At 37.4% G+C, this 23,992-nt stretch overlaps 1 protein-coding gene across 1 annotated transcript in view; it reads right to left on the bottom strand.

Annotated features, from left to right (window-relative positions):
* The window catches only part of DMXL2 (Dmx like 2), a 142,149-nt gene that overhangs the window by 101,631 nt on the left and 16,526 nt on the right, over positions 1 to 23,992 (bottom strand). The window contains exons 2-3 of the mRNA XM_027099798.1: positions 5,022 to 5,147; positions 2,156 to 2,227 (exon numbers count right to left, since the gene is read on the bottom strand). Coding sequence (XP_026955599.1) covers positions 2,156 to 2,227; positions 5,022 to 5,147 — 198 coding nt within the window. The remainder of the gene's footprint in view (positions 1 to 2,155; positions 2,228 to 5,021; positions 5,148 to 23,992) is intronic.

Genomic DNA, 23,992 nt, shown 5'->3' with positions numbered 1-23,992 from the left:
GAGGTGGCTTCTCTTGTTGAGGAGCATAGGCTCTAGGCACGCAGGCTTCAGTAATGGTGGCTCATGGGCTCTGGAGCACAGCCTCGGTAGTTGTGGCACACAGCCTCTAGAGCACAGGCTCAGTAGTTGTGGCGCACGGGGCTTAGTTGCTCTGCGGCATGTGGGATCTTCCCGGATCAAGGCTCGAACCCATGTCCCCTGCATTGTCAGGCAGATTCTTAACCACTGTGCCTCCAGGTAAGCCCCTGAATTTTTAAATACGTACTCTCGATGACTCGTAAGTACTCTGAAAATTTTTTTTTTTTGCGGTACGTGGGCCTCTCACTGTTGTGGCCTCTCCCGTTGCGAAGCACAGGCTCCGGACGCGCAGGCTCAGCGGCCATGGCTCACGGGCCCAGCCGCTCCGCGGCATGTGGGATCTTCCCAGACCGGAGCACGAACCCGTGTCCCCTGCATCGGCAGGCGGACTCTCAACCACTGTGCCACCAGGGAAGTCCAGTACTCTGAAAATTTAATATGCATTTCATAATATTATCGTAGGGAAGAGACTATGATATAATTTGTACTTCTGGGGGTAAATGTAAAAAAAAAATTCATATACATACTTTTAATGAAAAATATCAAAACCACTTATTTACTGCAGTTAAGAATACAATTTTTTTTTAATTACTGGTAAATATGTCAAGAGGTGAAATCTTGGCGTTCAGATTTCACGCTGGCAGTTTTAACTATTTGTGAGTGATGGTGGAGTTCTAATGCATGTAGTAATTTTAAAATTAAAAAATTTTTCTAACCATATTGGATTTTCTGAATATTAAGTAAGACAAAATATAATTCAGCACCCAGTGAGTTTACCTAAGCTCCTAACTCCTTCATTCAAATATTTAGAAGTACCTGTTATGTTCCAGATACTTGAGATGCATCAGTGAACAAAAGAAACAAAGCTCCCTACCCTCATGGAGCTTACATTCTAAATAGTAATCTATAAATAAATAAACAAGATAAGTGCTCTATTGAAAAAGGTTTAAAAATAGAAGGATAGGCAGGTTAGAAGGAAAGTGGGAGAATCAAGTGGCAATTTTTAAAAGGGTGTTCAAGGGACTTCCCTGGTGGTCCAGAGGCAAAGAATCCGCCTTCCAATGCAGGCGATGCAGATTTGATCCCTGGTCCGGGAACTAACATCCCACATGCCTCGGGGCAACTTAGCCCGCCTGCCTCAAAGAGAGAGCCCGCGTGCCGAAACCTACAGAGCCTGCCCGCGCACCCCAACTAGAGAGAGAAAACCCGTACACCACAACTAGAGAGAAGCCCTCACGCCACAAATAGAGAGAAACCTGAGCAGACCGCACACCATAATGAAAAGATCCTGCATGCCTCAACAAAGATCCCGTGTGCCGCAACTAAAACCCGACACAGCCAAAAAAAAAAATTAAGGAAAATAATTATTTTTTTTAAAAAAGGGAAGGGTGGTCAAGGCACATCTCATTGAGAAGGTATTACTAAGCAAAAACTTAAAGGATCTATAGGAACTGGCCCTGGAGCTATCTAGAGAAAGAAGGACATTCCAGACAAAAGAACAACCAATGCAAAGGCTCAAAGATGAGAGGGTAACTAGCCAAAGAACAGTGAAAATGCCAGTGTGGCTGGAGTGACCAGAGAGGACAAGAATAGTAGATGAGCTCTGAGAGGTAATAAATGGGTGCAGGTGTGGGGGGCAAGGCGAGGGTGGAGGAAGAAGGGCTGTAGTCCATTCTAAGGCTTTCTGGCTTTAAATGTGAGAGAAGTATGGAGCCATTAGAGTTTTTAGCAGAGAAGTGTCATGATCTACTCTGCTGAGAACAGAGAAAGGGCAAGGGGATAGATATTAGACAGGAGACTAGTCTAGTAATCTAGATAAGAAACAACAGGAGTTCACCTGGGGGTAGATCCCAATTAACAAGGCAAATCTCAATACAATATTCTAGGAAACTGATTTTCTAAAAGGCCTAGGAATATATTCCTAGTGAATGTAAAAGATCTTACCATAAAGCACCAGACAACCTTCACACTGATATTCCAGACCACCTTCAGCACCAGCTCCTAAGGAGCTCTTTATTGCTGTCAACTGGATTCCAAACTCAATTATAAAACTTTTCTACTACCATTTAATACTTACACAATTTCTCTTATGAGAATTTATGCCCAAGGGCTCAAAAATACAAACAGCATTACCATATGAAGCTGCAACCTAAAAAAGAATGAACAAAGCATTAATATTTAAGGAAAAGAGAAAATAAAGGTAACTTCCTTTTCACAATAATGTATAAACTGATTACATACAATCCCAATACAGTATTTATGGTTTATTCCCTTCCATAAATATAACTGGAAAAGTACTGGACTTAAGAATCTCTTCTCTTATCAAAAATTCAGCAGGCTTTATTTTCCATATCAAATACAAGGTTGACCTATTCAAAGAAATCATCCTTTCCTATAAAAATTTCATTTTTAAATACAGAAATAACTTTTATTAACGAAGACACATTTCAATGGTACATCTGTCAGAAACTTTACAATCCAGTGAAAATAATATAAAAACCATGAGAAGTAGAAAAAGACATCAAAGGGCAACAGGTTTTAAAAATATATCAAATAAAATGCCATTAACTATAAAATACCAATAAAAATAAAAAATACCAATTGGGAACACCATGTAGAAGGAGGAATAGAGAAAATGGACTAAGGAGAAACCAGAGAGACATCCACTGCAACTGGAGGAGAAACAGCTGATATAGACATCTCTAGTGGACTTAAGCTAGGAGTTTGGGGGCCAAGAGGACTTTGCTCCACGTCACATACCTGATGAGAAGAAACACAAATTCCTCTGTTCCTAGGAGCTTACCAGAGCCTGTTTTCCAATAATTCCTTGAAAGCCAGTTCCCAGTTTATCTTCCTCTTGGCAAGAGGGAAACAACTACAGGGAACAGACCAAAAACCATCTCTTCTCATACCTCTAGGTCTATGGGTTAACCTATAAAGCTAAATTAGGTATACATGTTTTTAAGGCAAGCCAAAAAGGTCTACTGTGATTTCAGGGCACTCTAATGCAAAAGAAGTGATTTCATTTATTTATTTATTTATTTATTTATTTTTAGTATCTATAGTCACTCAGAGTGTGTGTATTTATTTATTTATTTATTTTTAAATATTTATTTATTTACTTTGGCTGTGCCAGGTCTTAGTTGCACCACAGAGGATCTTCGCTGAGGTTATTTAGTTGCAGCATGCAGGATCCTTAGTTGCAGTATATGGACTTCTTAGTTGCGGCACGCATGTGGGATCTAATTCCCCGAACAGGGATCAAACCCAGAACCCCTGCATTGGGAGCGCGGAGTCTTACCCACTGGACCATCAGGGAAGTCCCCAAAAAAGTGATTTTAATTGTTATTTAATATCTAACTTTCTTTCCAAGAAAAAGCTGTACTCCACAATGGTAGGGGGAGAGTTACTTAAAATGCCTGGCCACGGTAACACTTAGGTAAAAAGTGTTATGAATGATCACATTCAACATGTCAATGAATGAATGAACGAATGATTATAACTGGTTAATACAAAGTCATAAATTTGAAAGTAATCATCACAAGGACGGGGTATAAATGAAATAAAAGAAGATGGCAATAAAAGACAATGAATCAGAGAAGTCACAATTTGGGCTTCTTTACCTTCAACCAGGTTAGAAAAAGTAAAAACATGGTTATGAAAACCAAGGGCTTCTATATTAAAAAAAAAAAAAGAAAACAAAAACAAAAATTTTGCTCCCAGAGTATCTGTTTATTGTGATCATCACCAGCACATAAATAATTTTTTAAAATGCATCTCTGACAACTATCGTAACAACTCTAAGCAGGTTTAAAGCTACCATGCTTGGAATAGGGAGATGAGCAATGAAAAATTAATGAGAGAAATCTGACACTCTGAGTGTTTTCTAAAGAGTAAGCAATACATAGGGAGAACGACTGGGGAAAAAAATTCAGAAAAGCAAGAAACAAGCATCAGAAAACACCAGAAAATTCAGTGTTTCAATACTATGTCAATTTTATCATTGGATTGTCATATAGTGGCACATTTACCCAAATATTAAAGCTTAATACAAACAGCAGGGTAGGACAGTAGAAATGATACAATATCACAATTTATTATTTGGCATAAATTTGCATGATTACTATTTATTACCATGAATATTCCGATTTAACATATCCTTGATAAAATTTATTATTACTTAGTAAAGAACAATTTTTAGAACACTAAAACTGTTTAAATTATTACAATTATTACAGGAAAAATATCATTCTTATATTCCCATAGAAACATTTAACTCTGCTACACAACATTGGCCTTAATGAATTGCTAGAATATAAAGCAAATATGCTGTATTTACTTTACATATAATCAAAATTTGATGTATATTATGTGTGAAATTTGGGGGAAAGGAACATATGATGAAACTTGAATTATTTTAAAATAAATCCTCTGTTTAAAGTCTGAGTGAATGAACTTTAACATTCTTCAAACAACAAAGTTTCATTAACAGAAACTTTACAAAGCATCAGTTACATGACAAATATTATATTAGATGCTAACAACTTGCTACATTTCTTGATAAAAATTTGATGTTATTATAATTTGGGAGAGATAAGGTATGCTAGATATAGAAGATAAAAGTTTACTTCCTTGCTACTGGCTTAATAGCTGCTAGAACTATCAACTGGCAGAATATTAGTACACACAGGAATATGAAGCCTACAAATCTTTTAAGACAGTATATACAGGTAGAACAATTAATTATCACTTATCAGCTTAATGGCTCTTTAAAATTTGTACATAACCTATCATTTTACCCACTACTATTAACATCCATCTAAGCAAGGTATAATACATAATTAGAAAGTGTAGGCAAACCTTATATAAAAGCATAAGAATACTCTCTGAGATTGTTAAATACATTAAAAGATGACATTTAATAAAGTAAATAAATCCCTTACTCTTCCATGTTGGTTAGAACACTCCACACAGCTGACTTGGATGTTTCCATGCTTAGCACCAGGAATGATCTGCACACATTCAAAGTCATTTGCCAAAATAACAATATCACAGCCCGATCCATATGCCTAAAAAGAAAAGTTTTACATTATGTAAGATATGTAATTTGTGAATTATTTTAGTTTATCTTAGTTTTGGCTGCTATTGCAAAGGATACTGTGACACATTTTATAAAAATAGCTAATGTAAGAATATTAAAAATGTCAACTTCCAAATCAGAACATTAAAAGTCACACCAAAAACATGGGGTGACAACACACCATGCATTATCATTCAACAACTGCTACTAACAGGAAAAGGGTTCTTCCAGGTCTTAAACACTATAGCCTCCATCCCTCATAAATCTTTTGGTTTAGAATTTCTCTCTGAAGCCCATCTCAGTAAACCCTAAAGAATAAAACCTCCATCTGAAAGTAATGAGGTATTGAAGGCTGCAATTGCATTCCCAGGGTTCAAACCAGGCTTGAGGAAGATCAAGATAGAAATCAGATGCATTTTCCAACACAATTCCACATGGCTTAAAGAGCTAGTTAAATAGACATGAACCCCTGAGGCAGAATTACATGCACTAAGGCAAACACTAAACAAACTCAACTGCCGAAGTGAATCCATGATGAAGCCAGCCTGCCTGCCCCCTCCCCTCAACCTTACCAGGCAGGAGAGGAAGACAGAGAGACAGAGACAGAGAGAGGACACCAATCCAAAGTGGTTAGACACACACACACACACGCTAAACAAAATAAAAAATAAACTGATTTATATAAAATGTGACAAGTATTTGGTCTGGAAAATAAAATAAAACACAAAGTCAAGTTCCTGGAAAATTCCCTTGTTCAAAAGAACTACAATGAGCAAAACTGCATATTTCTTCCTATTGCCACACTTCTTCTTGGTGTATGCTATTCCTGTTTTGCAACTTTGTGAATTTTATGATGACATAAGGGCCAGAGGGTGGGGACATTTCTCTTTTTCTTCCAAACTCAACTTATGATTAAATATTTAAAACAACCTAACAATGTAATTCTCAAATGAAAAAGCCCCATAAAAAGCAACATAAAGTTTATGAGGTGATTTTTTTTCCCCACTATTTCTACAGCCTTAAGCAATATGGTCATGTCCTACAAAATACAGATATCCAGTAGCCAGGGCTGACATGTGATGACAGCTAAGCCAGTGAGGTCCACATATGGCTGGTAATGAAAGAGGGAACTGAAGATAAAGACCAGAGAAGAAGACAGACACTACTTCTACTGGTCACTGAAACTTCCAGTGTTGCCAAAATCCTGCTCTAACTACTATAAACTATCTTCAACTCATGTGTTTGCATATACCAGAAAGTTCCCCAAATGAAAAACAAAGACGGAATTTTAAACAAAGGAACTATGGGGGAAAAAATCACTCCCAGGAGGAAATAACCACTTGTACTCTCATAGACAAAGCAGATTTGCTATGCTATGCATTCAAGAAAGGTAAACTGAATGGGAATCCTGAGTATAGGTAGAAGAAATGTTTGTGTCACCATGCTAACCTTTACACTTATATTATTAAAATCACAAAAATAATCTTACCCTTAAACATTTCACAATTTCCAAAGTACTTTATAGCATTATTTCAGCAAAGCAGATTGATGGTAAGAGCAAAACTTTACCTAGTTTGGAATCACCACACACAGGGTTTTCAGTGTTGGTTCTGCAGTACTACAGGATCTTAAGCAAGTTAACTTAAGCTCTCTGAGCAGTTCCTTGTGGTAGAATGGAAGAAATAATACTTATTTCTTAGGACAGAAAATCTATTTCCATAGTGCTCAGCACACGTCACTCATTAAAGACACGAAACAGTGCATGATGTCCCAAGTCTGGGCTAGCAACTGGGAATACAAAAACACAAGATGTGGTCCCAGTGAGTCTATTGGGGAGACAACCAAGTGAATCACCAATCACAACTAAATGACAAACTGCCATGACAGAGAGAGATATCTGTAAGTTACCAGCAAAGACAAAAGGTACTCAATGAATGTTAAATCGGGACTTCCCTGGTGGTGCAGTGGTTAAGAATCTGCCTGCCTATGCAGGGGACACGGGTTCGAGCCCTGGTCCGGGAAGATCCCACATGCCGCGGGGCAACTAAGCCCGTGCACCACAACTACTGAGCCTGCGTTCTAGAGCCTGCGAGCCACAACTACTGAGCTCATGCACCGCAACTACTGAAGCACACGTGCTGCAACTACTGAAGCCCATGCGCCTAGAGCCCGTGCTCTGCAACAACAGAAGCCACCGCAATGAGAAACCCGCACACCGCAACCAAGAGTAGCCCCCACTCGCCGTAACTAGAGGAAGCCCACGCGCAGTGACGAAGACCCAAAGCAGCAAAAAAATAAGTAAATAAACATTAAATCACTCCCCCTTTCATCTTTGCAACAAACCTGAGAGGAAGAGAGTATAATTATCATTATATAAAGAAAGATTCAAGTTCATTTATTTGCCCAAGATTATACAGTTAGTAAGTGGAAAATGTTCAAACTCAGGTCCTTACAATTCTTATGTTCTTTTCCCCTACATTACATGTCAAAGAGACATAAAATATTTCAGATAAGTATTAGCACACTTGCGTCTCTAAAGATGGGCCATCCCCAGCAACAGCTGCTCTAGACATAAGCTCTTACTGCTCAGTCACTGAAGAGGATTTTTACTCCTCCCTAGATAGCCATAATTGCCTGACCTTTGCCAGAGGACATGTACCATGCTCCTTAGAAGTAGAGAATCTTGCCATTTTTCTGAAATGCAATAGTTCTCAAACCTGGCTGCATCAAAATCACCTAGGGAACTTGTTAAAAATACAAACTGAGTGGTCCCACCCCAGACTTACTAAATCAGGATCGTCATGGATAAAAGAATTTGGCAATATCTATCAACATTTTAAATACAATATACCCTTTGATTGACAAGTCCCTATTTTACTATAAGCATACTAGCAAAGCTTGCCAAAATATATAGAGAAGGATATTCACTGCCTCATTATTTTAAGCAGCAAAAACTGAAAATAATCATACCATCTATCAGTAGGGAAGTGGTTAAATAAGTTACTGAATATCCATCGAGTAGAATACTATGCAGTTACCAAAAGTTTAGAGACCACTGGTCTAAAATGGTCTCAAATCCCTTATCAAACTAGTAATTACCATCATAACAGAACAATCATGTGTGGCACTAGCGTCCTGTGGAACCACACCTAGGTAATACCTACTCTTTTATATAATATCCATGGTCACGGCTAGAACGGAACCCCATAAACTACTGCACACAAAGAGCTGGAAAAGTACAGAAGTTGAATATTATTATTCTTCACCTTTCTCTAAAGAGTCTAAAATACACATAACCCCAAGTGTGCACGAACAGGGGACTCATAATCAGTCAGTACTGAATCACATGCATTCTATAACTGAAGGCGCATAAGATTTTAATGATTTATATACATGTGTGTTTGTTTGTCTGGTTCCTACTACACTGAGAGGTCCATCAGAGCAAGGACCATGTTCTTGTTTACCACTGTAGTCCTAGAACCCAGCATGTGCACAGCCCTCAACAGATACAGATATCTGTATAACAAATAAATGATTCAAAATCTTCCTAATTTCTGGCTCTTCTATGTACCTGGAAACTTGGTCAAAGAACATGGAGTTCAGACAGTTGATATAAGCTAATAATTTAGCCAAGTTTATGATGTTAGCTATACAAAGAAAAAGAAAGATATTTTGGCTTATTTTCCAGTCTAACAGCATCATGGATTTAGAAGACCTACCAGAAGAGAATCTATCAAAGGCTTCCTTAATAATTTACCATTTATTGAATACCTTCTATAATCAGGCAGTCTGCTAGGGTCTTTATGAATATCATATCTTCACAGGCCCCCTTGTAAAGGTGGAGAAACTGAGGTCCAGAAAGGATAAGTAACTCGCCCAAGTTCACAGAGTGAGGATTCATTTGCTTCATAGTAAAGCTCCTGCTCTTTCCATTGCATCACCCCAACTCCACTAAGATGTCTTATAAGCACTAAAAGGCCCATGTTCGTATCTGTAATCCCAAGTATAATTTCCCACAGCATCTAGCTCAGAGTAAAGACCAGCAGCTGAGAAGGTTTATACAAAATCTATAATTACTCAAGAGATTTCCATTCTTTCAATTTTAGGTCAAAAGCAATTTGTTTCATTCCTCTTTTTCAGAATTCAGTTTTACCAGAGGAAAAATTTATAGTGCAGAAGGAAAAGCAGGCGCTCACTGAGACTGCAAGCAAATACTACAATGATCCCAGAGAGTACAGGATACGGGCTTCTTTGTACTAGGTAAATAAATATCTCTGACTCAGCTGAGGATAAACTAACTATTCCACATGTGGTAGAGAGGCTACAGGATCACTACAGGGAAGCAGGAAAAAGGGCACTAAGCCATTTCTGGAACAAATGGAACCCCTTAACCAAGTTCTTCCCTTGGGTTCCTGGGAGAACCACCCCTATGCCATAGCACCACACACCAGTGTCCTGCACTAATAACAGTACTGATGTATATAAAATATTTCTCAAAGTCAAGGATATGGTATCGGCCCAAACGCAAGATTCTTTTTCTAAGAATCTTAGAAAAACATCCTTTCCTTCTCTTCACGTGGGAGTTTCTTTTATTGAAGGACAGAACTGTCCTTATGATGAAGAATTAATAACTAGCTGACAGTTTACAACTAAGAGATAATTGTGTAGCACAAGTTCTAAAGGCAAAGACATGCTCTAACCCTCACTTGTTTTAACCTTACTTTTGGAGACTGAATCCATCCTGTCAGGAAAGAGAAAAGTAGTCTCTACTTTGAGCACTGAAACTAAATTTCCAACCTGACTGAAGTTTTCAACCTGAGTCTAGTGGGTGTGAATCATAGATGGTTTCAGGAGGTCTTTGAAATCCTGGAAATTATATTTAAAGCCATGTGAATGTGCTGGTTTTCACTGGGTCCATAGATTTCATTAGTTTATGTCTTAAAGAATCTCTTCCTTAGACAAAGTGTGTTATCCCAAAATTATTAGATGGGAGCTAAAAACCTGAGTATTTGTTATTACCAAGATTCTATGTTTTTATTTGTGATATCCAAAATATCATTAGGAGAGCCCTGTCAATTAGCTGAGGCTGAAAAACAAGTGACCCTCTTCTTTTACCTTATTAAAATGTTACACTTGAAAAAAATTTAAGTATCATTTTCTAAAGCCATAAAATCCTCTCAATTAACACACTATCGTGACAATAATAAAAATACTGTTGCCTTCTCTAGAGGGTTCAATGTCATTCTGAACAATGATTAAGTGTAGCTGAATAGGCATAACACACTCAGTCTTCTCTAACCTCAGTTTAATATATACTAATTGCCTTGACTACATTATTTTCATAATGTAGTATTTCAAATAAGTAATACTCATATCTCAAACACTGTTCTAATTTCTCAGACTTCCCTTAAGTCTTAGATAAATTAAAGTGTAAAGTAAAGAAATTTTTTTTTTTTTTTTTGGGCCACGCCTTGTGGCTTATGGGATCTTAGTTTCCCTACCAGGGACTGAACCCAGGCCCTGAGCAGTGAAAGTGCCGAGTCCTAACCACTGGACCACCATGGAATTCCCAATCTTTAAAAATTTATTCTTCCTATTTTTTTAAACATCTTTATTGGAGTATAATTGCTTTACAATGTTGTGTTAGTTTCTGCTGTATAACAAAGTGAATCAGCTATACATATATCCCCATATCCCCTCCCTCTTGCGTCTCCCTCCCACCCTCCCTATCCCACCCCTCTAAGTGGTCACAAAGCACCAAGTCGATCTCCCTATGCTATGTAGCTGCTTCCCACTAGCTATCTATTTTACATTTGGTAGTGTATATATGCTACTCTGTCACTTCATCCCAGCTTACCCTTCCCCCCGCCCGTGTCCTCAAGTCCATTCTCTACATCTGAGTTTTTATTCCTGTCTTGCCCCTAGGTTCATCAGAGCCTTTTTTTTTAGATTCCATATATATGTGTTAGCATACGGTATTTGTTTTTCTCTTTCTGACTTACTTCACTCTGTGTGACAGACTCTAGGTCGATCCACCTCATTACAAATAACTCAATTTCTTTTCTTTTCATGACTGAGTAATAAATCTTACACAAACATGACTTTTCCTATAAGAATACAGAGTATGAATACATTATACTGGCATTTTCTATGGAGTAGTTGGATGCTTTAACAACCTGGTAGTTACAGGGTCAAAGTTTGAGATCAGTGACAACGGTTGACAGATGTGTCTAAATTTTAAAAAGAACAGCACTGATGAATCAAGAGGTACTAAGCATGTTGAAAGGTTTCACTAATTTAACAAGGTGTTATAGTCTAATTTAACAAGAATACTCTACCAAGAGTGTTACTGTTAAACTCCCACCTCCCCCTGAGAGTTCTGATTCATATAAATATAAGGCACATGTTATTAAAAGCTAGAAAAATAATTACAAGAAAGAGGTGCCACTTATTGAAAGCCTGCTGGGTACAAGTATTGTACTATGCATTCCACATTCCTAGTCTCTTTCAAGACTGCAGTAAACCTAGAAGTTGGTTATTAATCCCACTTTAATATAAAGAAATGGAAGTTCATATGATTTAATCAAAGTCCTAAGTCACAAGGCAAACACATACTGGCATGCAAATTTAGATCGTTTTACACTGTTTTATACACTTCAGTAATGACCATCTTCTATCATATTGTTTTCTAGTGCTTAAATTTTTGTTCATCTTATTGGTTAATTACATAAATTCATTTATATTCTTCATTTCTGCTGTGATTTCTGCTCTATAAACAAACAAAAAACTAAAGAGAATACAGGGTTGTCTGGGCTTTCATGATTACTTGGTTGTACCAAGTCACCTTCAGGAAATAGTCTTAAGAGGTCAGTGTTGACCTATGAAAAAATTTTACAACCAAGAAAACAAGGCACAGATTAACAAAAATTTCTCAAGAAAACATCCTTTTCCTCTCTTCATTTTAGTCACCTAGTTAAAACCCTAACTGCTTATGATACTCACAGAATTAAAAATTAACTTCTAAAATGGATAAATAAGTTTCCTTATTGAATGCTGAATGGATCCCTTATTAAGCTAGAACTTTCAAATAGTACTTATCCATTAAAGCTAAATAAACCACTTAAAGTGTTTTATACTTTCAATGACAAAATATTCTTTTTTATAGAGAGAATAACACATGTACTAAATTTTAAACTATATAGGAAAATTAAGTCACCTTCTTAGCCTTGACCGTCCCCACTCATAGCCAAGGAGGAATCACTTAACGGTTGCCTACGAACTCTTCCTGAAATGTTTAGTGTACATACAAGTGTATCTACATATAAATCTTTCTTTTTAACATAAAGGGATTATGCTACACACAATTCTGCAACTTCTTGTCCACTTAATTAACAATATATCTTGAAAACTTTCCAAATCCCACAGAAGGAATTACTTCATTCTTCTTAATAGTTGCATAGTATTCCATTTTGTGGCTTTGCCATAATTAATTTAGGTTGTTTCCAGTCTTTTACTATTGCAAAAAATGTTTCAATGAACATCTTCATGTATATGATACTACACATATGTACGGAAATATACCCATAAAATAAATTCTAAGACATTATTTGCTGCATTAGTGATTAGAATTAATAACTAAAGCAGGGCGTCCCTGGTGGCGCAGTGGTTGAGAGTCCACCTGCCGATGCAGGGGACACGGGTTCGTGCCCCGGTCCCAGAAGATCCCACATGCCGCTGAGCGGCTGGGCCTGTGAGCCATGGCCACTGAGCCAGTGCATCCGGAGCCTCAACGGGAGAGGCCACAACAGTGAGAGGCCCGCGTACGGCAAAAAAAAAAAAAAAACTAAAGCAGACCGCCCTTCAAAAAAATCATACTCCCCAAATATAAAAAAGTACCTGTTTGTCCACTTCATCACTAATCCTGATCATTATCAAATGTTTTAATCTTTCTAATCCAACAAAACCTGGCATCTACTTGTTTTAATTTGTATTTTTACTAGGAACATCTTTTCATATATTTATCAGCCATTTATATTTCTTTCTCTTCAAACTGACTATTCCTGTTACTGGTCCATTTCTTTTTCTGTTTTTTTTTTTTTTTGCCACACAGCGCAGCTTGCGAGATCTTAGTTCCCCGACCAGGGATGGAACCTGGGCCCCTGACAGTGGAAGTGGGAAGTCCTAAGCACTGGACTGCCAGGGAACTCCCACTGGTCCATTTCTTAACTAGGTCTTTAGTCCTGTTGTTCTCAGTGATTTATAAGAGCTCTTCAGAGAACTTATCCTTTGTCATACGTAGCTAACGAATTCTTTTTTTTTTTTAACAAAATGCCTGAGCTGAAGACATATGAAGGTGCAAACATACCGAAGAAAACATTTTCTTAATTGAGATAGTATATTAATATAATACACAATTCCAATTTTTAAAATTTTATAAATAGATCATAAGAAGCCACTGACTATTTTAAAACCTAATTTATGGCTTACCAGGAAACCATAGACTTATGCATAAAAAATACACATTCTGGACTTAATGAGAGTTCTCAAAATGAAATTTAAGTCTACAAAATGAGTACTTTTTTTTTTTTTTTTTTTTTTGGCTGCGCTGGGTCTTAGTTGCAGCATGCGGGATCTTAGTGGTGGCATGCATGTGGGATCCAGTTCCCCGACCAGGTATCAAACCCTGGCCCCCTACATTGGGAGCACAGAGTCTTACCCACCGGACAACCAGGGAAGTCCCTATGAGTACTTATTATCAGCAATATATTCAATCAGCCTCACCTGTCTTCCTATAAGTTTCTACACCTAAAGTCAAACCCTTACCATTATCAATTACTGCCTACCACCACCCCCCAAAATAAATAAGCCTCCTGTCATTCAGATACAAGTCTAAACTAGAGTTAGAAAAGGGCGAGAGGGTAGTATTTGAAAAGAAGCTCTTCCTTCCACACTAGTAAGAACACATTTTACTGAGATGATTCAATCATTCTAACAGTTTGAAGTTCATTCAACAATGCTGAATGAGCAAAATAAATGACAAAGAAACTATATATTAAAATAAACAAAACAAACAAAAACTAAATATTATGCAAAAAGCTCAGACTAAGCCAATGATGTGTGAAGCAACATTGGAAATAATCTACTATGACTACTTGTGTGGTAACCAAAGGGACTGTTCCTCTTAGAAACAACCCACACCAGGAAATGCAAAATTAGCAGGCTACTTATAAGTAACAGTAGAAGAAAGCAAAGCTGCAAGCAGTATGCTAAGTGATACATAAGACAAAGATTAATAGCATGTAAAAACAAAAATTTATGGCCAGAAAAAAGGAAGAGAAGAAAATTGAAGAAAATACTACATATCTGTGATTAAGGGGTAAGAGACAAAATGATTTTTGTTTTAATTTCTTCCTAACAACCCCAGAGAAGCAAGTGATCTGAAAGTAGAACTTTCTCTAATTAAAATTAAAACTTTAAATTTAAACAAGAACTATTTTTAATATTAGTCAAAAACTAGCCAATTTTGATAATTTACTAACAAGATGGACCTATAAAAAAACTTCTAAATACTAAGATAAAAAGAAACAGACACCTGTACTCCAAACTAAGCCTATTTCTATACCCTTGAACCAAGAACAAACACATGTTTTTTTAGTTTACTGATACTAGTACCATCTGAAAGGAAAATGAGACCTTGAAAAGAAAAATACGCCATAATTAATTAATTAATTCTAATTAACCATTACAAAACCAGCTCTATCTTCCGCTTGCCTGCATTCTCATTAAAAGGTAGGTCTGGAAATAAAACCCAAAAATTATCTTCTCTTATAAATAACTATTTTATGTCAGTGCTAAGAATAAACCATTCAAAGTATTAATTATCAAAAATGTATAAAGGAAATCATAGTAATACTGGTAACAATAAGCCCCGTGGACTGGCCAGCAGGTATAAAAACTAAGAGTCACCTTTCAGCCTCAAAGTTGTTCTCTAAAGCTTAGAGTATAAAATAATTTGCCTCATAGAAAATACTGAAGTAAGATACTACTTTTTAAAACTGCTACGTCTAAAGAAATAAAATGAGCTTTTTTGGACGTTAAATTATTAGAAATAGAGAAAATAAGTACCTAATATCTTGTTCCTTAATTTGTTCTTAATACATTTTCCATCTGAAAGGATTTTAAAGTTAATAGTATATTATGTAGCAATATTAATATGTAATGTTTATGACAACTTTCAATTATTTTGTTAATTACTGGCCATTTCCAGAAAATCATTTAATCTAAATGTTGATATTTTGAGGGAGATGGTCCTGACAGTATTCAAAAAAATATTTCCCAAATAATATGATTAAACTATTAAATTGTAATTAAACTTCCAATCCTGCAGTATGATGGAAAGAGTACATTCTTGAGAATCTAGAGGTGCTAACACTGACTATAACAATGGGCAAATCACAGTCTCTCTACAGATAATTCCTTAATCAGTCAAACGAAAGATTGTGACTAGATCACTTCTGAGACCCCTTTCAACTTCTAAACTGTGATTCTGTTAAGTGTACACAAATTTGCTTCAAAAAGTCTTGATAAAAAGATTAAATAATCCAGTGTACCCTATTTTACATAGAACCCCAGCTAAATGTTTTACATCTTGTGACTCTTTCCCCTACTCAAAGCTGACAGGAGGCAAGGATGGGTCCAGAATAATGACCAGTGGCTAATAGCTGAAAAAGATGAGCTATGCCGAAGTCTATTCTGGGGAATTTAAACCAGAAAACCCAGAGTTAGCAGGGAGAGTTGAGCTGAAAAGTCATACATATTCAGGGATAAGGCAGCCATTAAGAACCATGTGCAATTTGAAACTGAAATCACCAGTTTGAGAAGCAAATGGATCAGATATCCGAAAATAAGAAAGAACTCACAAGAAAACATGTATGCAAAATCTCTAAGAAAACGCGGTTTATTCTACCAGCTTTTTAGTTCTAATCACACTGAAGCTCAGGTGCCATTCTTTGATGATTCATTGTGTATACTGAAATAAACCTTGTTTTTACTTCAGTTCATCTGTCCCTTGCCCTGACTGGAACCAAAACTGGTACAAAGACTGGGGATATTCAGAGCAGGGCTTCAAGGAAAATATGGAATTGTCCATGATATTAGAGCAGCAGCATGAGGACACTAGGATAGAAAGCCGGCAAAAAAAAATATGTATAATAAAGTTACAGTTACTAAAGTAGTCATCTGTGATCCCGTGGGACCCAGAATATGTACTAGAGAAAGGCTTTTGGAGCACTAAATAGCCAAATGTACTTTTTTCAGCTCTGAAGAATGAACAGCAAAAAGCAATGAGCAAGAGTATGGTGCACCTGTCACTGTCATACACTATTGCAGTATAAAAACATGTGACTTTTCTGGAAGGCAATTTGGTAATATGAATTAAAAGACTGCAAAGAGATTTAAGTACTTTCATTCATTATGTCTATTTCTAGGACTCTATCCTGAGAAAACATTCAGATGTGCAAACAAACATTACAACTAGTACCGAGATGTTTACTGTAGCATTATTTAAAGTAATAAAAAAAAAATGGAAACAACCTAAACATCCCATAATAGAAAAATTATGGTTATCACGTCAAGTGTATTGTCCATCAGACTCGCAGACGTTTCTAAGCAAAACTGCCCCACCCACAGCCTGGGCAGACAACGTGACCAACACTCACCGCATACAACTGATTGGACCAGGGTGACACCTGATTCCAAAGGCCAAGAATTTAATACCAAAAGAACCTAGGGGTAAGACAGGAATAAAGACACAGACCTACTGGAGAACGGACTTGAGGATATGGGGAGGGGGAAGGGTGAGCTGTGACAAAGAGAGAGAGAGGCATAGACATATATACACTACCAAACGTAAGGTAGATAGCTAGTGGGAAGCAGCCGCATAGCACAGGGATATCAGCTCGCATAGCACAGGGATATCAGCTCGGTGCTTTGTGACCACCTAGAGGGGTGGGATAGGGAGGGTGGGAGGGAGGGAGGGAGACACAAGAGGGAAGAGATATGGGAACATATGTATATGTATAACTGATTCACTTCGTTACAAAGCAGAAACTAACACACCATTGTAAAGCAATTATACCCCAATAAAGATGTTAAAAAAAAAAAAAAAGCTACAGGCTGGCCAGCAACCCATGATGTGGCCTGGCTTAAAAAAGGTGAGCTGGGTCAGATTCCACTTTCTGGATATTCAAGGAAATACCAAGAAATGTAGCAGGTAGTAATAGGCAGTAAAGCCAAAAGGACTTTATGTACAGACTTTATGTACACAGAGGCCAGGGCGGTCCCTGGGGTCCTCATGCAAGCCAGTTTTAATGGATCCAACACAGGGAGAGGTTGAGATATTATGACAGCCACACAGTCCAACACAGACAGAGTAACCAGTCCCCCGAGCCGACCAAGTTCCTGATATCTGAGGCCCAGTTGTACTACGTACGACTTGTGTTAGAAGATTCTTGGAAGAGTTGTCTTGTCGACTGAAAAAAATTACACAACCTAAACGGTGAGAGTTATATTTTATTTGGCGGACTTTCTGAGGACTTCAAGGCCAGGAGACAGCCTCTCAGGTAGTTCTGGGGGACTGCTCTGAAGAGGTAAGGGAGAAGCCAGGATATACAGGAGTTTTGCAACAAAGACCAGGTAGTCGCAACACAAGATTACTGTTAACCAAAGAAAACCAGACATCTCAAGTGAATGAATTTAGCACTTTTCTTCGTATGGGAAGATGCAAGAGTCTGGGCTTATTGAAATCATTGCTTTGATATGCACCTTAGCTATCTAGGAGCAGTATTCTTCCCCATCCTGAGTCCCCTCGGGGTGCACCTTTGGGGGTGGCTGCAGCGGCTGACAGCTTGACAGCAGGCAGCCCATTCACCTCTGTCCTGTACTCCTTCAGGGTTCACGGGGTGGGGGTGGGGGGATGCAGCATCCTTTGTTTACTACAGCATCCTTTGTTTACTGATATGGCAGGCCACAGTTTTCCCTACTCCTCTTCTGTATTCTCATAATTCCCCATTGCTTAAGGTAATTTGTTCCTTGTACCATTTAAGTCTCAACAAATATTCACAGCGGGATGACTGTGGGGATTCAAGTCAACAAACGTCTACTGAGCAGTTAGCGTGGACCAGGCACACAGGGCAGAATGTGATGGAAAAGAGGCAGGTCTCTCTCTACCACATGAAGTTTACATTTCGCCAGAGGACAGGGAGAGGTGGATGGTAAGTTTTTGTTTTTGTATTTTTTAATTTACAAAGAAGGCTTGAGATTCTCATTAAACATAGCAAACAAAAAAATAAAACAACAAAATACATCTATATCCACTCCCTCACAAAACTCCATTAAGTCGATTTTTTTAAAAAGCTAGAGGTGTACATAAAACAGACACCACAAAGAATAAACTAAAATGAACGTGTGCATAACCATCACTTAAAAAAAGAAGACACTATTTCCAGCAACCCAAAAGACCGTGTGTCCCTTCAAAAGGACATTTCTCTCCCGCAAGCAAAGTAGCACTGCCCTGACTTTTTTGGGAAATCACTCCCTTGCTTTTCTTTGTAGTTTTTCTACTTCTGCATGCATGCCTAAATAACATGGCTTAGTTTTGCTGGCCCTCTGAACTTTGTGTATGTGAAATCATACTGCATGTATTCTTTTATCTTGCTCTTTTCATGAACATTTGGTCAGAGGTTAATTCATGACACATATAGCTGTGATTCATTCATTTTCATTACTTATTAATATTCCCTTGTATGTACCACAATGTATCCATTCTAATGTTCCTGGACTGTTTGCATATTATTAAAAGCAATGCTGCTCTAAGAAACAAACACAAATGCTGCTCTGAACATTCTTGTAGACATATCCTGCATATTATATGTATTTATCTAGAATATATAGAGAGAAGAAGAACTGATAGATCACAGAGAATATGTATCTTAAATTTTGGTATATAATGATAAAGCATTTTCCAAAGTAGCTGTATGAACTAATACTCCCACTAGCAGTGTATAAGGATTCCCATTTATGGATATTCTTGCCATCACCAGATATGTCAAATTAATCTTTTGCAAATGTGGTAGGTATGCAATGGTATTTCCTGATTTCAACTTGCATTTCTGATTACTAATAAGGAAGAGCCTCTCTTTTCATATGTTTGCTAGTCATCTAGACTTTCTTTTTTGTGAAATGCCTGTTCAAGACTTTCATCCACTTCCTATTAAGTTCTCAGTTCTTTTCTTATTGATTTATAGATATTTTTATATTCTGGATACCAATCCTTTGTCAAATATATGTGATGCAATTATCTTTTCCAAGTCCATGGCCTGCATTTTCACTGTTCCTTATAATTAGATTCCAGTTATGCATTTTGGGCAGGAACATCATAGAAATATAGCCATGTTCTCACTGCATTTTACTAAGAGGCACATTTGTCTACCTGTCCCATCTCTGGTGATGTTAATTTTGATCGGTTGTTAAAGGTGGTATCTGACAAGTTTCTCCTCTATAAAGCTATTTTTTTTCCTTTGTAATTAATAAGCATTTTGTGGGAAGCTATTTTGAGGTTATATAGGTATTTTGTTACTTATCAAACTTTTACCCACTAATATTAGCATCCATTGGATGATTCTTGCCTAATCAGTTATTACTATGATGGCTGCCAAATGGTAATTTTCTTCTTCTTTTTTTTTTTTTTTTTTTGGCCTCACCATGCAGCTTGTAGGATGTTAGTTCCCTGACCAGGGATCAAACCCGGGCCCTGGGCAGTGAGAGCACAGAGTCCTAACCACTGGACCACCAGGGAAGTCCCCTCTTATTTTTTTTTAACTGAAGTATAGTTGATTTACAATGTTGTCTTAGTTTCTGGTGTACAGCAAAGTGATTTAGTTATACATATATTCTTTTTCATATTCTTTTCCATTAAAGTTTATTATAAGATATTGACTATAGTTCCCTATGCTATATATAGTAGGACCTTGCTGTTTATCTGTTTTGTATATAGTAGTGCATATATATTAATCCCAAACTCCTAATTTATCCCTCCCCCGGAGTTTTCTTATTCATTTTTGTACTTTTTATATTAAAGATCACGAGTTCTTACCTCATTCAAAGGGTGATAATCCACTACTATCACTTATTTTCATATTCCAACTGTCCCAGACTTGGCCAGTAGGAACCCTTCAAGCTAGCCCTGTCTTCTTTTGACATGTTCTCGTCATTCTTTGGACAATTCCTTACTTTCTGGCATAAGAGATTCCAGGCTTATCTAGGCTTATCATCCAACCTAGAATCAGCTATTTCTCCAAGGAATGCTGTTTCTTTTTAGTGGAGAATGGTATTTAGAAACCAAGATCTTGATGCCAGTTATGTTTCTGCTACTGGAGTACCAACTGTGTCTAGGCCCTCTCAGCTGAGCAACTAGGAAACAGACATGTGTGCGCGTGCACTTGAATACACGTGCATATGTGTGTGTGTGTATGTAGACACCCACATACAGTTTCAACTCTCCACTGAAAGGTTTAAAAGCAACGACATCCAGGACATGCATACATCCCCACCATATCTATATACCTCTATACCTATACATCATTGCTCTCTACCTTTCTCACTCTCTAAATATATATATATATATATATACATACACACACACAAACAGATTCACACATTAAAAACACATAACATATACATATATGGATACACATACATACATATGAAGTCATACACATGCCTCTGGTCTGATTATATCCACCATTCATTCTAGCCTTCCTACATTCCATATTTTGAACTCCCTTCTTCAATTATGAGAAACCTGGTTCACATCATAAATTAATTTATTTATCTATAATTGTGGTATATTTGGTGTTTTAAGAAATATTTTGCAACCTGAAGGTCATGAATAAATTTTCTATACTGTCTTCTAAAATCTTTATTGTTCTTTCACACCTAGATCTGTAATCTACCTGCAGTTAATTTTTATGTATGGGGTGAGCTAGAGGCCAAGTTTCATTTCTTTCCTATATAAATAAGAAAATGTCCCAGCACTACTGACTGAGAAGATTAACCATTCTATACTATTCTACCACGTCATCTATGACATAAATCAAGCATCAGGTGGGACTTCCCTGGCAGTCCAGTGGTTAAGAGTGCGCTTCCACTCCAGGGGGTGTGGGTTCGAGACTTGATCAGGGAACTGAGATCCACATGTCACACAGTGTGGCCAAAAAAAAAAAAATCAGGCATCAGTAAATGTGTGAGTCTGTTTCTGGTGCTCTGTTTTGTTAGTTTGGTATATTTGTTCTTAGGCCACCACCACACTACCTTAATGACTACAACTTCTACAAGTCTTCAGATGGTAGAAGTCCTCTCATCTTAATGTTCTTCAAGATAGCCTTATCTATTCTTGGCCCTATCTCTTTCCATAAAATTAGGCATCATTCTGTCAAATTTCACAAATCCTCTTTAAGTTTTTGACTGGGAACACATCAAAGCTATAAATTAGCTTCGAAAGAATTGATATCTTTATACTAGTCCATAAACATGGTATTTATCTCCCTTTATTTAGGTTTCTCAATAAAGTTTTATTAATTCTGCCCACTGAAATCTTCTACATGTATTATTAGACTTATTGCTGGTCCTTGATATTTTTTGATATGAAAAATGGTATCATAGCTTTGATTCCAAGTAAGAACAACAATATCGCTCTCCCACTGAAATGCAGCCATAAAACATGGACAGAATGCATGGAACAAATATTTTAAAACTCTGAAAAGTAAATGGTAGTAGATGAACGAGGAAAGAACAGAATTTGAAATCCACTGTATTAGCAGAGAGTTTAAACTTAGGACGAAACCAAAACACACAAAAAAAAGACCTCCAGGAGAAGCCATTTATTTTTGGTTCAAAAAGTAGGAAAAGAGACTCTTAATTTTCAAAGAGAGGGAGAGAAAATTCCCCATTTATCCTTTTCTTTTCTTTTCTTTTCTCCATTTTCTCACATCCCAGCCCCCAAGCAATCCCAGAGCTCCAATATAAAGAGCTATGATCCCAAGAGAGTGGGGGAAATCCCAGTTGCTTTTTTTTCTTTCTCTGTCCTACTGCTGCTTGGCACTAAACACAAATACAGTCACAGGAAGCACAGAGCAGGGTAACTGAAGTCTCAACTTTCCAGCCAGAGAACCACAAAGGGAAGCCCTAGCAAAACAGAAAGTACCACAGAAATCACAAAAAAGGGAAGAGCTTGGAAGAACAACCCAATAAACTTTTTTATAAATTCCTGGGTGCATCCCCGGGCAGCACATGCACAGATCATACCTAAAACAGCAGCATAACCACCTTTGGGATCTGAACTACAGGAGATACCACTGCCCAGGTCTCATATTGGCCGCCTGTGGCATGTACACAGGTTATATCCAACTAGCACTGCAAGGCCTTTGAAAATGGAACTCACACTGAAACTACAACCTATAGAAGGCTGGTCAGAACTTTTGGCATGAACCCAAATAAGCTGATTGCCTGCTAAAACAAAATATCAACATTCTCCATAAACTTTACACAAGGCCTAGAGTTGCATAACACAATATTTTAAACAGTCCAGGTAACAATGCAAAATTACTGAGCATAAAAAGAGCTAAGAAAATCTCAACTCACATGGGAAAAGACAATCAACAGACACAGACTTTGAAATTAACACACAAACATGTTAAAGTGACTACTATAAAAATGCCATAGAAATATAAATATCCTCAGATCAGTAATCTAAGCTTCCATATTAATCAATCAGAAAAAGAGCAAAACAAATTCAAAGCATGCAGAAGTCATGAAATAATAAAAATAAAAGGAGAAATCAAAGTGACAACAGGAAAACAGTATATAATGTGAACAAAATAAAAATCTGGTTCTTTGAAAAATTTCAGTAAAACTTATAAACCTCTAGAAAGACACACAGAAAGAGAGAAGACATAAATTACCAACACCAAAGAAAAAAGAAAAATTGGGACTTCCCTGGTGGCGTGGTGGTTAAGAATCCATCTGCCAATGCAGGGGACATGGTGGGTCCAAGCCCTGGTTCAGGAAGATCCCACATGCCATGGAGCAACTAAGCCCGTGCACCACAACTGAGCCTGTGCTCTAGAGCCTACGAGCCACAACTAGTGAGCATGCACAACACAACTACTGAAGCCCACACGCCCTAGAGCCCTCATGCCACAACTACTGAGCCCGTGTGCTGCAACTACTGAAGCCCACAGGCCTAGAGCCTGAGCTCCGCAACAAGAGAAGCCACGGCAATGAGAAGCCCGCGTGCTGCAACAAAGAGTAGTCCCCGCTCACCGCAACTAGAGAAAGCCCACATGCAGCAACGAAGACCCAATGCAGCCAAAAATAAATTAATTAATTAATCAAAAATAAAAAGATAACTTAAAAATTTTTTTCTTTTAAAACATAAAAAAAGAATAAAAGAAAATACCAGTACTAATCTTGCAAACATTAAAAAGATAATAAAATACTATAAACAACTCTATACACATAAATATGACAGTGAAATAGAAAAAAAAAGACTAATTCCTCCAAAACCAGAAACTACAAAAACACACCCAAAATGAAATACATTACCTTAATAGTCCTTTAATTGTTAAAGAAATTGAATGTGTAGATAAAACCCTAAAATTCTGTACAACTGAAACTAATATTGTAAATCAACTACAGCTCAATTTTTTAAAAAAAGACCTTCTGGGGCTTCCCTGGTGGCACAGTGGTTGAGAGTCCGCCTGCCGATGCAGGGGACAC

This window comes from Aethalodelphis obliquidens, unplaced genomic scaffold, assembly GCF_003676395.1.
Source record: "Aethalodelphis obliquidens isolate GAN/ISIS:26980383/991018 unplaced genomic scaffold, ASM367639v1 scaffold142, whole genome shotgun sequence".
Lineage (NCBI taxonomy): Eukaryota > Metazoa > Chordata > Mammalia > Artiodactyla > Delphinidae > Aethalodelphis > Aethalodelphis obliquidens.
The sequence above is the reverse complement of the archived record's forward strand: the minus strand, read 5'-3'. Positions and strand labels throughout refer to the sequence as shown.